General features: G+C 28.8%; 4 protein-coding genes and 1 pseudogene across 5 annotated transcripts, besides 5 other annotated features; 2 read left to right on the forward strand and 3 right to left on the reverse strand.

Moving 5' to 3' along the window:
- Window positions 1–9002: part of a mobile genetic element that runs on past the window's edge.
- On the reverse strand, window positions 3954–5520 carry TVAGG3_0778370 (annotated as a pseudogene). Its single transcript has one exon. A coding segment is annotated over exon 1 (1567 nt).
- Window positions 6133–7137, reverse strand: TVAGG3_0778380 (uncharacterized protein; the record flags this gene model as incomplete). Its single annotated transcript, XM_051246223.1, has 1 exon — window positions 6133–7137. A coding segment is annotated over one exon (1005 nt), but the record flags the coding sequence as incomplete, so codon positions are not given.
- Window positions 9003–9497: 495 nt separating the features above from the next.
- Window positions 9498–10337: a mobile genetic element.
- A 2216-nt stretch (window positions 10338–12553) lies between these two features.
- Window positions 12554–12591: a mobile genetic element.
- Window positions 12592–12604: 13 nt separating this feature from the next.
- Window positions 12605–12977: a mobile genetic element.
- Window positions 12971–15606: part of a mobile genetic element that runs on past the window's edge.
- On the forward strand, window positions 14249–14488 carry TVAGG3_0778430 (uncharacterized protein; the record flags this gene model as incomplete). The annotated part of the gene is made up of 1 exon (XM_051246224.1): window positions 14249–14488. One exon carries the CDS (start codon window positions 14249–14251, stop codon window positions 14486–14488), a length of 240 nt encoding a protein of 79 aa, XP_051081699.1.
- On the forward strand, window positions 14507–14749 carry TVAGG3_0778440 (serine threonine-protein phosphatase family; the record flags this gene model as incomplete). The annotated part of the gene is made up of 1 exon (XM_051246225.1): window positions 14507–14749. The coding sequence occupies one exon, from the start codon at window positions 14507–14509 to the stop codon at window positions 14747–14749; it is 243 nt and encodes an 80-aa protein (XP_051081700.1).
- TVAGG3_0778450 (uncharacterized protein) lies at window positions 15024–15602 on the reverse strand (the record flags this gene model as incomplete). The annotated part of the gene is made up of 1 exon (XM_051246226.1): window positions 15024–15602. A coding segment is annotated over one exon (579 nt), but the record flags the coding sequence as incomplete, so codon positions are not given.

Here is a 15606-nt window from a genome sequence, read left to right on the forward strand (position 1 = left end):
AAATCTTGAGTGAATTGGTCTAATGTTCCACCCGCTATATAATTTCTGATGTCAATAAATCTTAATTCATATGGACAGTTTGTTTTCTTTACTATGACTTGCTTAAATTGAGAAGAAGAACCCAGCATTGATTTTATCTTCCATTTTGCAGTATTTAAATCACGAAGAATTAAATTAAATCAAACTTTCCCGAATTAAAACCAATGATATTCACTTTATTAAATTCTCATCTAAAAGCTCTTTCATTGCTTCCTTTGTTTCTCATTTAATGTATTCATTAATTCTTCATATTGTTCAATATTTGATTTAGCAACTAATGAACAGGTTGAAAAATAAAAATTCAATCCAATCAGAGATGAACGAATCACTTGATGTTAAGCAAAATTCCTCGTAAATGTTTATCACGGTCTACGACCTCGCGCGCTTTGCGGCTTTATTTGACAGTTGATGATACCATAAATGGTTTTAAGTAAGCGTTCAAAGTTGCACATTCAGAAAGTTGAAGTTCTTCTTTAGTCAATATGGATAATAATATTCCATATCATTCACCCGTTATATAATATTATGTTTTTGGAGATATGATTTTAATTCATGAATAATTAAAGAAATTTTGATTAAGTACTAAAATCATCAATTAAAATTTTTTAATACTGCGCTATTCATTTATATAAAAATAATAATAAGTGTTTTAAGGGTGCCCACCTCTTTGAATCATAGTATCAAAAATCATTATTTACGGTTCTTTTGTCTCTTCTGTGGCATTTTATTAAAAATAAAATTTAAATTGTATTAAAAATAAATGGCATACAACATCCATGTTCAACAACATACAGCCTTAGTGTGTGCTCCTGTTAATGCAGTCTTACCGATTGTTAAGTGAGTCATTGACCACGCTTTTTTAAGTTGTAAATTAATATTCTGACCATCAATTATCACTTTATCATTTATTATATCCAAATAATTTTTAGGTGTTAATTGTTTATTTTGTCGTAAACTAACACTTTCATTTTTTGTGCAATCTTTTTAAAATCACTTCCATCAATTGAACGCGTTGAATGATGTATAACACTTAGGACATAAAGCAACCAATGTATCACCTGTTCTCATTGCTAAACGATGGCGAAGAAACTGCTAAAAATAAACAAAACGCATAAAACTGAGAAAATGTGGTTTTGCAGTAATGATGGAAAGAGAGACGTTGTCGAAGAGGAATAAAAATTAAATTTGGATTGAGTTTAAAAATTCATCTTTATTAAATTCATCTCTTCCAATCAATTTATTTATTCTATTAAATTCTTTTATTTTTGCTTCACTCAGTTTAAGGATTGAACGGTAAGTTTCTAATTTTTCGATTATTTCTTTCCTCTCTTTATCGTTTTCAAACCCCACCGCATTGCGGCTTCTTTTGTAATAGCATATTTTTGATTTAATTCTGTTTAGTTTCTTTTTATATTCATCGTCTGGACTCTTGACTGCTTTGTTGTCACTCATTTCTTACGAAATAAAAAAAATTAAATATTATTTAAATATAATGGAGTAATAAAATAAATCGGAATTTCTATTAATTTATTGTCAACTTCAACTAATACATTACCGTTAATATATCTAACAAATTCAGCTATTGTGTCAAATCTTCGTCTTCTTTTTGTCATTGATTTATCAGTTTTCCATAATCGAGATGAATTAAAACTTTATTTCCTTGTTTAAAATTCATGAGCCCCGAATTAATTTGTTCACGTTTAACATTAGTCATGTGATTTTATCCCAAGCATATGGGGATTCTAAATTTTTGTCCCTATCGTTATCCCAATTGATTTTTTTTTTGGAATTTAAAAATTTTTTTCTCCATGTAAACTTAAATTTTAATTTTTACCACTAAAATGCAATATTTCAACAAATTAATGAGTAATAATATTTTAATTTATAATAAATATTATAAATCTCCTCAATTTAATGTAATTATTGTATTAATTTTGTTGAAAATAAAATCTTCAAGTAAATGATGTGAATTTAATATTTTTAGAATGTTGTTTAATTGTACTTTATTATGCATGTAAAATTTTGTTACAATACATTTTATATGGATCCCCATTGCCCAATTGAGAGAAAATTGAGAGGTGGGATTGGGCTAGCCCAATTCAAAATATCCCAGGTGGAAATAAAAAAATTAACAATTCAACATAAAAAAGCATCTTAAATAATGATAAAAAGAAATTTTGTATGAATTTCAATCAAATTTGTTTTTATTCAACTTAAGAAATCACTTCATTAATGAAAGAAGTCGGGTTCACAACATATCCCGATCTTGAAACGAAACAACATGTTTTTTTGATGCCCTAAACGGGGGGGGTCGCCAGCAAAAAAAAAGATGTCAAAATTTATCCCAAAAATTTAAAAAAAATCGAAGAAAGTGCATCCAGGGATTATAAAATTTAAGTTTTCACATCTCTATTTAACATCATTCAACCTTTCCATTTGCTTTCTAATATATTCCCATTCTTTTGAAATATCATTTTTCATTTCCACTGGTTTCATGTTTATTGTTCTATGCCATGTATTATTGTAATAATATACTAACTGTTGTATGATGGAGTCATGATTTCCATCCCAGTATATCTGACCGTTAACCCCTAACGCATCTCTAAGAGTTCTCATTACCGCATCAACTATTTTATTATGAAACGTATATGGAGAGGATGAAAAGAAAAAATTAATTTGTGGGAAATAATGAGTCATAGCTGCCTGAAATCCTTTATCACCATCACCCCTGATATTATCTACTCTTTCATGATCTAGTAAGTATTGAATAGCTCTTCTTGTTTCCTGTTCTGTTTTCCCTTTCACTGGAATGCAATATAAATATCTAGTGTTAATGTTAATGGCAAATAAATAAGTAACGTTTCCTTTTGAATATTCCAGATGATCGATTTCGTATGAATATGGATATGGTGCAAATGAAGGGCGACTAAATTTTTCCTTTAACGGTTGAATTTTTGGGTCAATTGGTTTATTTAATATCTTGAAATCCTTTTTAAAATCTTTTTGCTTCTTTAATGTTTGAAATGGATATAATAAAGTGAATGATGAAGGATTAACTGAAGGAGGAGGAGGTACTGTCGTTGGAGGTTTTGGTGTTGCAAGTGGTTTAATTTTATCTGCTTTGATTTTGGATTTCATTCCCCTTCATTAATTCTGGATGTATTCTATTCATTTGTTTTAAATATGCTGTATATAAAGGTTTGATATACTTTCCCGCTTCGAGTTTATGTTGAAGGATGAATTCCAAAAGTTGATCTTCATTTAAAAGTCGGGCTGAATATGGTTTAACTAATGAATCATAAATTAAAGCTTGTGCATCATTTATGGTCTGAAGGACCTGGGTGTTTTGCACCTTTTGTTTTTGTTCCTTTGGCTTTTGCGGCTCAGGATTATATAATTTATATAATTCATCAATATCTTCTTCTGTTAATACTTTATTTTTGAAATCTTTCAACTGTTTAAGTTGTGATTTAGTTTTTCCCTTTGAATATTCATTATTTTTAATTTTGTCTTTAATTTCAGAAATTATTTTATTATGATATTTCAAAATTTCATTTTTATAATATGGATAATAATATTCCATATCATCACCCGTTATATATTATTATTTTTTGGAGATATGATTTTAATTCATAATAATTAAGAAAATTTTGATTAAGTACTAAATCATCAATTAAAATTTTTAAATCTGTGTTATCCATTTATATAAAAATAAAATAATGTTTTAAGGGTGCCCACCTCTTTGAATCATAGTATCAAAATCATTAACGGTTCCTTTTGTCTCTTCTGTGGCATTTCATTAAAAATAAATTTAAATTATTAAATAAATGGCATACAACATCCATTTTCACAACATACAGCCTTAGTGTGTGCTCCTGTTAATGCAGTCTTACCATTGTTAAGCGAGTCATTGACCATTTTTAAGTTGTAAATTAATATTCTGACCATCAAATATCACTTTATCATTTATTATATCCAAATAATTTTTAGGTGTTAATTGTTTATTTTGTCGTAAACTAACACCTTTCATTTTTTGTGCAATCTTTTTAAAATCACTTCCATCAATTGAACCGTTGAATGATGTATAACACTTAGGACATAAAGCAACCATGTTATCACCTTGTTTCTCAATTGCTAAACCCAATAACTTCTTCTCATGTGCTTTTTCTTCAGCTTTATTCTTTAATTTAGGTTTAAATTTCTCATCAAAACAGAAGAAATCAAATGGTGCGAATTTGAAAATGTTTTTATCATAAAATTGTTTATCAGTAACAATTGCTTGAAATGCTTGAGTGTTAGGAAGATTTGGGTCGCCAGCGATTGCCCAATAAGATGAATCAGTATCACCTTCAATGAAATGAAAACGATTAACATTCATGCATTTATACATAAAATCATAAATGAAAACCAAATACCAGTATTTAGCATTATCTAAAGTGAAGAATGCCTCTTGTAAACATGTATCACATCTATAAAATCTATCTTTAAGCATCACTTGATATGTATCCTCTCCTATTTCTCTTATGTTTTTAAACTTATTTGACATACATGCAACGCGTGCCTTCTGTGCATTCATTATTTTAGTCTTTGCGTAATTTTGTGTATTCATTGCATCGTAACCATATGATCCATTAAGTGAAATCTTGCAAAATAAACTTTTTCCTTTATTTCCTTCTAATTCAGCCTTTTGTCTTTCGTTCATAAATTCGTTCGCAAATTCATTAAAACAAGTGTTTTTCGTAAATGTTAAAATTGATTGAATGTCATCAATGATAAAATGAAATCTGTCTATTAGATACCAAAGATAATAAGAAGAAAATGGTTGATATTGGTTGTGTGTTGATGCTAACTGAGTTAATTTTCTCTGTTTCTGGTCAACTGGTAGATTGTTTGATTTCATGTAATTATACATAAAACTGCCAATTGTTTTTTCATCTGTGATAATATCTAAGTTTCTTATTATCGGTAAAAAGTTTATGTAATCATTAATGTATTTTTCATCAATGTGACCCTTTACTTCAGCCACGAATAAAGTATTTTTCTTCTTAATTATTCCCAGTGCTTTTGCTTTCTTTGTTGCTGTATCACAAATGATAACACCATTCAATCTTCCCGGCATATACATTTTATGGTCAGTATATTGAATGAAATCATGAGGATTAGATGAAAATGATGAAGGATATAATGAATTAAAGTCAACCCAACGAAATGAGTCATAATGTTGGTGGTGTCCTCATTTGATACAGTTTTAGTTTCTGGATTATATGAAAGTTTATTAATGTGCGTGATTCCTTTAAGATTAACACGATGTTGAACATTTGATAGACCACCAGTAATTCCATTACGGAGAATGTGATAAGCTTCAACTGAATCTAAAGTCATTGGTAAATTATTTTTTAATGCATAATTTCTTAAATTGATTCTTAAACGTTGAACATCTTCATCTTTATTTGATTTTACGACATTGCAATAACAACACATTAACTGACAATTTTCTTTGGTATGTGGTTTTTCATTATCGATTCTATCCAATGTTGGTTTATTTACATATGTAAACGCTTTACCACACATTTTGCATTTAGATGAAAGGATTAAATCGTGATAGTATTGAATCATCCATTGAAACATTATTTTTGGTATCTCTTTTCGCCTTTTCATCTTGTTTCTTATATGATTCAATTTTATATTTCCAATACTTTTTTTTAATTCAAAACTTGATTCCACATTTTCTTCTTCTGGATATGTTTCGTTAGGATTGAAGTTCTTATATGCTAACGCGTAACGAATCATTGATGCATTCGATGATAAAGAAAGATTATGAAGCATGTCAATTTTATAAACAAATGTTTCTTCGATAATTTTATCAATTGGGTCAATCATAATTTCAACGTCTTTATTGCAATAATGAATAAAATATTCTAATCTATTCTCAAAATTTTTAGCATCATTGAGATATATTTGATAATCTGAATCGGATATTGTTTCTTGTGTTAATGCTGAATAAAATGAATCTTGAGTGAATGGTTCCTTTTTATATAATTCATCTTCGTAATTCTCCCATGTGATGAATTGATAAGGGAAAAAGGATTTAACACGTGATTTATTGTTTCCGAAATCTTGAGTGAATTGGTCTAATGTTCCACCCGCTATATAATTTCTGATGTCAATAAATCTTAATTCATATGGACAGTTTGTTTTCTTTACTATGACTTGCTTAAATTGAGAAGAAGAACCCAGCATTGATTTTATCTTCCATTTTGCAGTATTTAAATCACGAAGAATTAAATTTAAATCAAACTTTCCCGAATTAAAACCAATGATATTCACTTTATTAAATTCTTCATCTAAAAGCTCTTTCATTGCTTCCTTTTGTTTCTCATTTAATGTATTCATTAATTCTTCATATTGTTCAATATTTGATTTAGCAACTAATGAACAGGTTGAAAATAAAAATTCAATCCAATCAGAGATGAACGAATCACTTGATGTTAAGCAAAAATTCCTCGTAAATGTTTTATCACGGTCTACGACCTCGCCGCTTTGCGGCTTTATTTTGACAGTTGATGATACCATAAATGGTTTTAAGTAAGCGTTCAAAGTTGCACATTCAGAAAGTTGAAGTTCTTCTTTAGTCTCTAATGTTTCGAAGTCAAAAGTAATATAATATCTTGTTGGTTTATAATATTCCTGCAAATTATGTGCTAATAGCCATTGATATATCTTCTGTTTCGTGATATGTGGTGCATATGGTTGTTGTGTGTTTTGCAATTGAACGTCTTGAATTAATCTTCCATTATTTTCTTTACATTTCTCACAATGTTTTAAAAATCTTCTTTGGTTTTTCCTTTCTGGATCATCACGGATAGAATATACTTCTTCTTTGCAAAAGGGGCAAACTTTATATCCTGTGAGTGCTTCAACGTCTGTAATTCTGTCAGCGTGAAGTTTTCCACATGGACTCTGTGTTAATAAAATATTTACTGTTTCAAATTCTGGATCTATCATTATTGATTCCACTAATGGAAAGTCTACCTTGTTAATGTCTACGTCTTCTGGTTGAGGGTCACAATAATAAAAATCAATATTAACGTTTAACATTCTTGCTAACCTCTCACTTTCTGATGAAATGTCAAATCCTTCATATGCATCTATGGCTTCATTTAAATAACTTCTACGAGTTTTAGGATTAACACCATCAGGAATGTTATAGAAGCGTTTAAATAACCTTCTACCTTCGGCTCTTATTTGATTATCATTCATTTTAGCTGTTCCTTTTTGTTCATTTATGTAAGAATAAAAAATTAAAAAATAAATAAAAATAAAGTTTATTTTTTAAAGCCCATAAAATGAATTAAGAACACATAAATTTTTATCATCTGCGACGTGACGAATACATTTTAATTTACTCAAGAATGCGTACCCTGATACATTAAATCTAATTCCTGTCTTATTTAATTTCACAACTTTGAAAAGGAATGTATGAATAGCTATAAAATGATGAGAAGATGTTTTATGGGTTGCTTCCATTTTTTCTGAAATAAATGAATAAATATAATGTTTATAAGTTTTCATATCTTTTATGTTCTTAATAACGAATGGTATAGACCTTTCAACTTCGTCTTCCTTCGGTGCTGTTCTTTCATATGAAACATTATTGGTATCTTCAATAATGAAACCACAATCGCATAAAATTTTATATGTACCAATTGTTTCTTTTGATATTTTATCTAACAAATCAAAAACTTTATCAACACCTGTACATTTATTTAAATAATAATTTGTGTAAATATCATGGTCTTCTTTCTTAATCGTATTTGTTGCATATGTTACATTTTTCAGTGCTTTTTTGAATTTTTCAGAATCAAGAGGAGGTGAAAGTAATATACATGGATAATCTCCATCGTCAATAAACTGAAGCTTATGTTTATGAATAAATTTTGTGCCTTCTTCTGAAAGTGTTTCGTCAATATCACCATCTAATAAATTTTTAGTAGATTCCAAAAAGTAATTTTTATATCTTTCCTCATGTGATTTTTGAACTTCTGATTCTGAAGCTGGGATATTCATTAAACCCTCTACTTCATTCTCAGCATTTCTCAATTCACTAATTCTTTCATCTATTTCATTTCTTAATTGTTCCAATTTCTCAATCTCATCGTTATAATATTCATCTTGTTTAATTTTTTCTTCAAAATATTCAGGAGGTGTTTCAAGGCTCTCTGAGCCCAGGTCCTCTGGACCATAAAGAGGAATATTCTCCTGTTTTTCAACTTTTTGGGATATAAATATCTCATTATAGCCTTTTTAGTAATTGGTCCGTTATATTTAAATTCATTCAACAATCTGGAAAACTCTTTCACATTCTGCATATATGTTGGATAAGAACCGTCTCCAAAATTTTTTCTAAAATATTTTTCTAATTCTGAATTAGTGAACTTTAAAGATTTCAATGAATTAGTTGTTATACTCATTTATTATAAAATAAAAAATAAAAAAAATAAATTTAACTTAGTTTTAATTTTACGTAAGAAGTCAATTTTTATATACCGTCATTTGTAGGTATTATTTCTATCAGATAAAAATTATTTTCTATTTGTCATCTTTATATAAAGATAAAAAATATTTTGATTAATAAGGAATTAATTTCATTTTATGTCTTATAATGTGCGCATATGTATTTAAAAGGCATTCATTGAATTGCTTTTCAATCTCTTTCTTTTTTTCATCTTCGAATATTATATCATTTTCATGTTCGAAGCTTGTAAGTTTGTTATCTTCAAATATTATATTAGTTTCATATATCAAATTATGATATCGGTCATATTCTTTTAAGTGATAAATAAATACAAAATTTACGGTTCCTTTAATTTTAAATTCAAAATTAATTTTACAACAGCTTTGTGATCAATTAGTAAATCAATCAAATAATGTTCAAAATCAGATATTATTCTTTTTCCATACATTTTATATTAAATAAAAAAATCTAACTTTATTTTTTCGGAGTTTTGTGACGAAGTGCGAATCTTCACTTCGTCAAAAATATATTCTTTTTATTAATGGTAATATAGGAATTGTAGGAATAAAAACTTTTTATAAATTATTCATAAATTTTTAAAATCTGCTATTCGGAAGTATGTTCAAAAATCATTCAATTATGTGAGAATTCTTACGATTACAAAAAAAGTCACACAACCCACATCATATACTACTATAAAATTAGATTATTTTACAAGTAGCTAAAAGAATAAAACTATAATATAAAATAAATGAAGTTTAATGAAACAATAAAGGTTAAATAAATAATAAAGATTTTTATTTTATATCAGTATTGAGAAGAAGTAACAGCTGACACTTGGTAGACAACTTCTTTATGTCTAGAAAATTCTATCTTGCCTTTTATTTTTTTCTCGCTGTGAAACGTATTCGGTCATTTTTTTAAAAATTAATTTTTTGTTAGAGATAAGAGCTAAAACTCGGTAAACAACTTCTTTATGTCTATAAAATTCTATCTTGCCTTTTATTTTTTTCTCGCTGTGAAACGTATTCGGTCATTTTTTAAAAATTAATTTTTTGTTAGAGATAAGAGCTAAAACTCGGTAAACAACTTCTTTATGTCTAGAAAATTCTATCTTGCCTTTTATTTTTTTCTCGCTGTGAAACGTATTCGGTCATTTTTTTAAAAATTAATTTTTTGTTAGAGATAAGAGCTAAAACTTTGCAGACAACTCCCCCATGTCTAGCAAATTTAACATTCGTCTCCCATTTTTATATATTTGGTTTAGAATGTTCGAAAATGCGTAATATGGTTATTAATATTAATTGAAAAGAACCTTGAATTAATTCAATCTGATCTCACAAAATATTTTAAATTACAAACTTTGTAGTTTGAATAGATAATTAGTATTAAACTCAAATAACTAGTTTATTTTTGAATAAAAATTATTCGAATTTATTCAATTTTGTGAATTTTCCTTCAAAAATCAAGTTTAAATATCTTATTTGCCATATAATTATAAATACAATGAAACATATTCGAAATTGAAAAGAATGACTTTTTCTGTTCTTTCAATCATTCAATTTGAATTTTGCAATATTGGATTTCTCATTAAATAGCTATTAAAAACAACAAGCAATTTAACTTACATTCAAATTTATTTGTGTTATATTCAATCTTCTCAAAACTTATAATTTTCGGCTATAGCATGATTATATGCTATATAATATAATAAACCTATAATAGTATCATTCTTTCAATTATTTGAAGAGAAAACCGAAAAAATCTATTTTCGGTCTATAACATCAAAATTTACGAATATAATGAGTGGGAATATAATGCTTATCTATCATAAAACCATATGAAATATCAATTTTTGCTTTACACCTAATTTTTGACGACAATTAGCAAAAAATGTTAAATGTTAACACTCAGTCCATTTGAATATGAAAAATAAAATTGACTTTGATTAAATGTTTTTATTTATCATGCAATTCTTCTTGCGACCAAAGATTTGAATAAAACTTAAAAAAATAAGATAGCTGAAAAAATAATATACGGTAGTGTTTACTAATAGATGAATAGTATATAAATTCTATTAAAATGGATTTGATCCAAAAAAATATAAAACCAAAAATAATTGTTATACCCAGATTTGCTTTACTTTTACCACCTCTCGAAAGCTGGGGACACCGCCTATCGTTGGGAGTAGCTATTAAATAGAACCACCAAGGGTATTTTTCGAACTGCCGGTGTAGTGTAGTGTAAACATCCGACATAATGATTCATTATGCCAAGGTTTGATTCCCCTTCAGCTAATTTTTTTCTTTTTTGGATCATGAATTTTTTTTTGGGTCACTATAAGATTTGTTTCATGTTCTAAATCTGCTGCATATGTAATCTATTTTTATTTACCTATTTTTTAAAAATCTATTGGATTGCCAAATTTGAATATATTTAAAATCATAAAAATCCAACAAAACTATAAATATATGTTTTATGCATAGTGCCGATACTCAAATATCAGATTACTTAGATCCATGAATAATATCCGAATTTTTTTTCTTAAAATTAAACGTCAAAACTTCTTCCAATCTTATTCTTAATCAATTGTAAATTTTTAAAACCATTTTTTAAAATAATTTTGCGTAAATTTTATTCTCATGTTGTTTTAATCGAAAATTGATACATTTTCAAAAAAATAATATTGACTTATGAAATTCATTTTTAAGGTGAAATAGTATTGTTTTTATTAAAGTATATGAATAATATATAAAAAATTAATGAATAATATAAGCAGATTTTTAGTTTACAAAACAAATATGAGCAATGCAATTTCAAACTTTTGCTGGCAATTTCGATATTGCTCAAGTTTGTAGTATTTGTGATACCTATAACATCGGCTTAATCAAAATTCGATTTTTCTTATGAGTTATTGAGAAAATTTGATTGCAATGAGAAGGATTTCGACGTTTTTGATAAACTAAGAGCTGAGCTTTAGGGGTTCAGTTCATTTATGGCTGTAGTTTGATGCGTAGATCTCTTTTTTATTGTAAATTCTTTCAGCATGGAGATCGAGAATGAATCTTTTGAGAACTTTATGAGTTTTTACACCCGTAAAGAGGTCCTTCGAGGAAAGATAGTCCAGACTACATGAAGATGTGGGTTAACCAAAAAAATCCGATGGTTTCCCCATATTCATGTAGATCTTCGAAAAAATGAGCACCAAAAAAGCCAAAAAAATAGGCTTTTTATTGGATTTGTACACTAGATCAATAATCTATTTAGGATCTGGCACTCTTTTAGCCAGAGATATGAGGTCCTTTCTAGGAAAACGATCTATTCATCCATAAAAAAAATGAATTATCGTTTTCCCCAGAAATTACATGGGGAGTGGTAAAAGTAAAGCAAATCTGGGTAATTTAAATGAAGAAGTAATTTAAAACGATTTTATTTATGATCAAATTTTATATATTTTTTTGGATCAAATCCATTTTAATAGAATTTATATACTATTCATCTATTAGTAAACACTACCGTATATTATTTTTTCAGCTATCTTATTTTTTTAAGTTTTATTCAAATCTTTGGTCGCAAGAAGAATTGCATGATAAATAAAAACATTTAATCAAAGTCAATTTTATTTTTCATATTCAAATGGACTGAGTGTTAACATTTAACATTTTTTGCTAATTGTCGTCAAAAATTAGGTGTAAAGCAAAAATTGATATTTCATATGGTTTTATGATAGATAAGCATTATATTCCCACTCATTATATTCGTAAATTTTGAGGTTTATCCTTCGCTTTTAAGATCATTGAATTTGATTTTTATATAAAATAGTTATATATTAGAAAATAATATGAGTTTATATGATATTATTTTTCAGAAGATTTTGTGTTCTTCTTCAAAATTTTATTTTTTTTATTAAAAAGAATCTTTACAAAATATACATTTACTTTAATTAATATTTAAAAACGTGCTCTATCAAAAGTTCCAAAAATTCAATATTTTAGCTTTTCTGAGGTGTCACTTTTGATGAATTTCTGTTTACAACACAACAAATGGATCGAGTAGGGGTAATTTTAGCTAAAAGTGACACACCTGTAAAAAGTGACACACTCGTGAAGGGTGTGATTACCGATCGGTAATTTCGACAGTTTAGAATTTAAAATTTTTTATGGAACTGTTGCGAGTTTCATAAAGAATTTAAGGAATATAAGCAAAGATTTGAATCAAAATCTTAGACCTAAGCCGCTCGATTCGCTCGCGGCTTCCGCGAATTACAGATCAGCAAAGATTTGAATCAAAATCTTCGAACTAAGCCGATCGCTTCGCTCGCGGCTTTCTTTATTATTTTAAATTTGCATATTTCCATCAAAAGTTCATAAGGTAAAAATTTCGTTTATATTATTGCAAAATAAAATCTTCATTATCAAAATAAATAAAAAAAAAAGGTAGTGGGGCCTCCAGGCACTTCGTGCCCTCTAGCCCTGAAGATGTTTAGTACAACTTTGTCCGGACAAGTAAGGGTCTATCGTCGCTACAGGAAAAGTTACGGGCGTTCCAAGGAAGTATACTTTGAGAAGCCTTTTCTGTCACTTTTCAGGAAAAAACATTTTTATTATTATATATAAATGAATTTTACAAAACCACCGTTACCCTTCTTTGGAAATAAGAATAGATGTAAAGATATTCTATTGAGAGAACTTAAGAAACTACCGAATGGTCTAACATTTGTAGATTTGTTCGGTGGAAGTTTCTATATATCCCATTTGTGCCATACAATATTCCCAGACTCAAAGATTATATGCAATGACTTCGACAACTATATGGACCGTCTCAAACATATACCAGACACAAACAATATATTGAAAGAGTTAAAAGAAAAGATACCTATAGGTAAGATGGAACGTATACCATTAGATAAAAAAATATTGTGAGAGAGGTTTTGAAAAAAGCAGAATATATAGACTGGGATAGTATATCTGCTAGACTATTATATAGTGGTTCTATAAGAGTTCATGACATTGAAACACTTATGTCAAATGTTTTATATCTTAACTATACAAATGTTTTCAAAGAGGACATAGAAAAATATATTGAGGGTATAGAGTTTGTGAGATGTCATTGGACAGAGTTGTATGAAAAATATAAAGACAAGGAAAATGTTTTCTTTATAGTGGACCCGCCGTTCTATAACACATGGGATTTTCAATACCAAGTAGACTGGACTTTGAGAGACTCTTTAGAAACTTTAGACGTTTTACATAACTGTCCATGCTTTTACTTTACATCCGATAAAAGTGGTTTGGAAACCGTTATGAGATGGTTAGAGGACATACATGCCTATGAGTTTAGATATGACAAGATAGAATATGAGAGAGGTCCTATAAACCGGAGAAAGTGTCATAACAAAGAATTTTACTAGTAAGTAAATGTGGTTTGAAATAGGACTACTTGTTTTAGGTTTTTTCCATTGTGTCATTTATTTATTTGACGTGGCAGAAAGGTACAGAGAATATGAAGATGAACCAATGCCTGCAAATGTTCAGTATATGTACTCGTAAGAGATATTTTTATCTAATATTAAATGGATGCACAGAACTTAGCAAATGCACAGCAACCTGGACAACCAAACCAGAGAATATTCCAAATGAAGTTAGAATACAAACTGCAATGGCAAACTATGGTCAAGTGCCAACAGATGTACAAATGCAAACTGCCATGTCAAATGACGCTGCGTTAGGTTTGCCACCATGGTATGCAAATATGAGATGGAAAGAGTTTTATACAAACCCTGAAGTGGGATATAAACAACTTTATGCAGATGACGCGAACACAGGAGTTGACCCAGAATATGTTTTCTACCAGAGGAGAAACAGAATGTATGAGCTCCAGTTAAAGAATGCTATGGAACTCAACAGGAAACGTAAGAGACTAGGTGGACATTAGATTTTTACATATAGTAAAATGGGTTTCTTCAGTAAGATAGGAAACTTCTTTCGAAATGTTGGAAGAGGTATATGGAATGGAATAAAAACCGTAGGAAGAGGAATTTGGAACGGAGTCAAAAATATTGGTAAAAGAGTAGGTCAGTTTGTTGGTATTATACCTAAAGACCCTGAACCAGAAGAACAAGCTCCTGTTATACAACAGCCTGAACCTGCACCACAGTCTAGTTGGCAACCAAATCCAACACCTCAACCGTATTAAAAAATTATATTTTTACCGTTCGATAGTAGTTGTATATGAAACTAAGTTCTAAGTAAAACGCATGGTATAATGGAACTATTCTCTTTCTTCCATCTGTTGTAAACCATACTTGAAAGTCTGAAATACTTCCACTCGGTGGTTCATATAGCTTTGTAGGTTTTTCGTAAAAGTCATTTGCCAAGCATAAAAAAGAGTTTTGTGCACCAGAAAATGAAGCATGAACGATAATAGCATCTGGGTCGAAAACATTTTCATATGTTCCATTAGGGTTTTCGACTTCATAAAAGTCCGGGTGTACTGGATATGCTGCAGGCTGATTTAACATCCTCATAAATCTATACCATGCCAAGTTGTTATATTTTGTAGAAATATAAACGTTTTCTCCAAGGTCTTCTATTCTATTGATTTTAACAGTTGCATTTTTCCTGTCATATATAATATCGAGATGGTACTCTCCTTCGTCAATGTTATACTGGTTTGCATATTCGAGATAGATATCGTTTATTTTTTCTTGAAAAGCTTGAAGAGTTGTTTCTAAGTTTACAAGCAAACTAACTTGTAAAAGTTTTCCCTGTTCAAATTTCTCATACGTACGTTTTTCTTTGTTATAGTATCGAACTTCAAAACCGACCGTAAATGGGAAACCATGTATGGCTTCTGAAATGAACTTCATTCTACGAAAGCCAATAGCTTTTGTGACGGATGGGTCTCTTAACCATCTCAATGGGTAGTCAAAACGATAGCCTTCATGCTTTACGGTCTCTGTCTCAAACTTTTGACCGACATTCGTAAAAAGTTCATCTAATGGTTTAGTTGTAGCAACTCTAGAATTTTTTTTCTTTATTGAAAGCATATTT

The sequence above is a fragment of the Trichomonas vaginalis genome, chromosome VI, assembly GCF_026262505.1.
Source record: "Trichomonas vaginalis G3 chromosome VI, whole genome shotgun sequence".
Classification (NCBI taxonomy): Eukaryota; Parabasalia; order Trichomonadida; family Trichomonadidae; genus Trichomonas; species Trichomonas vaginalis.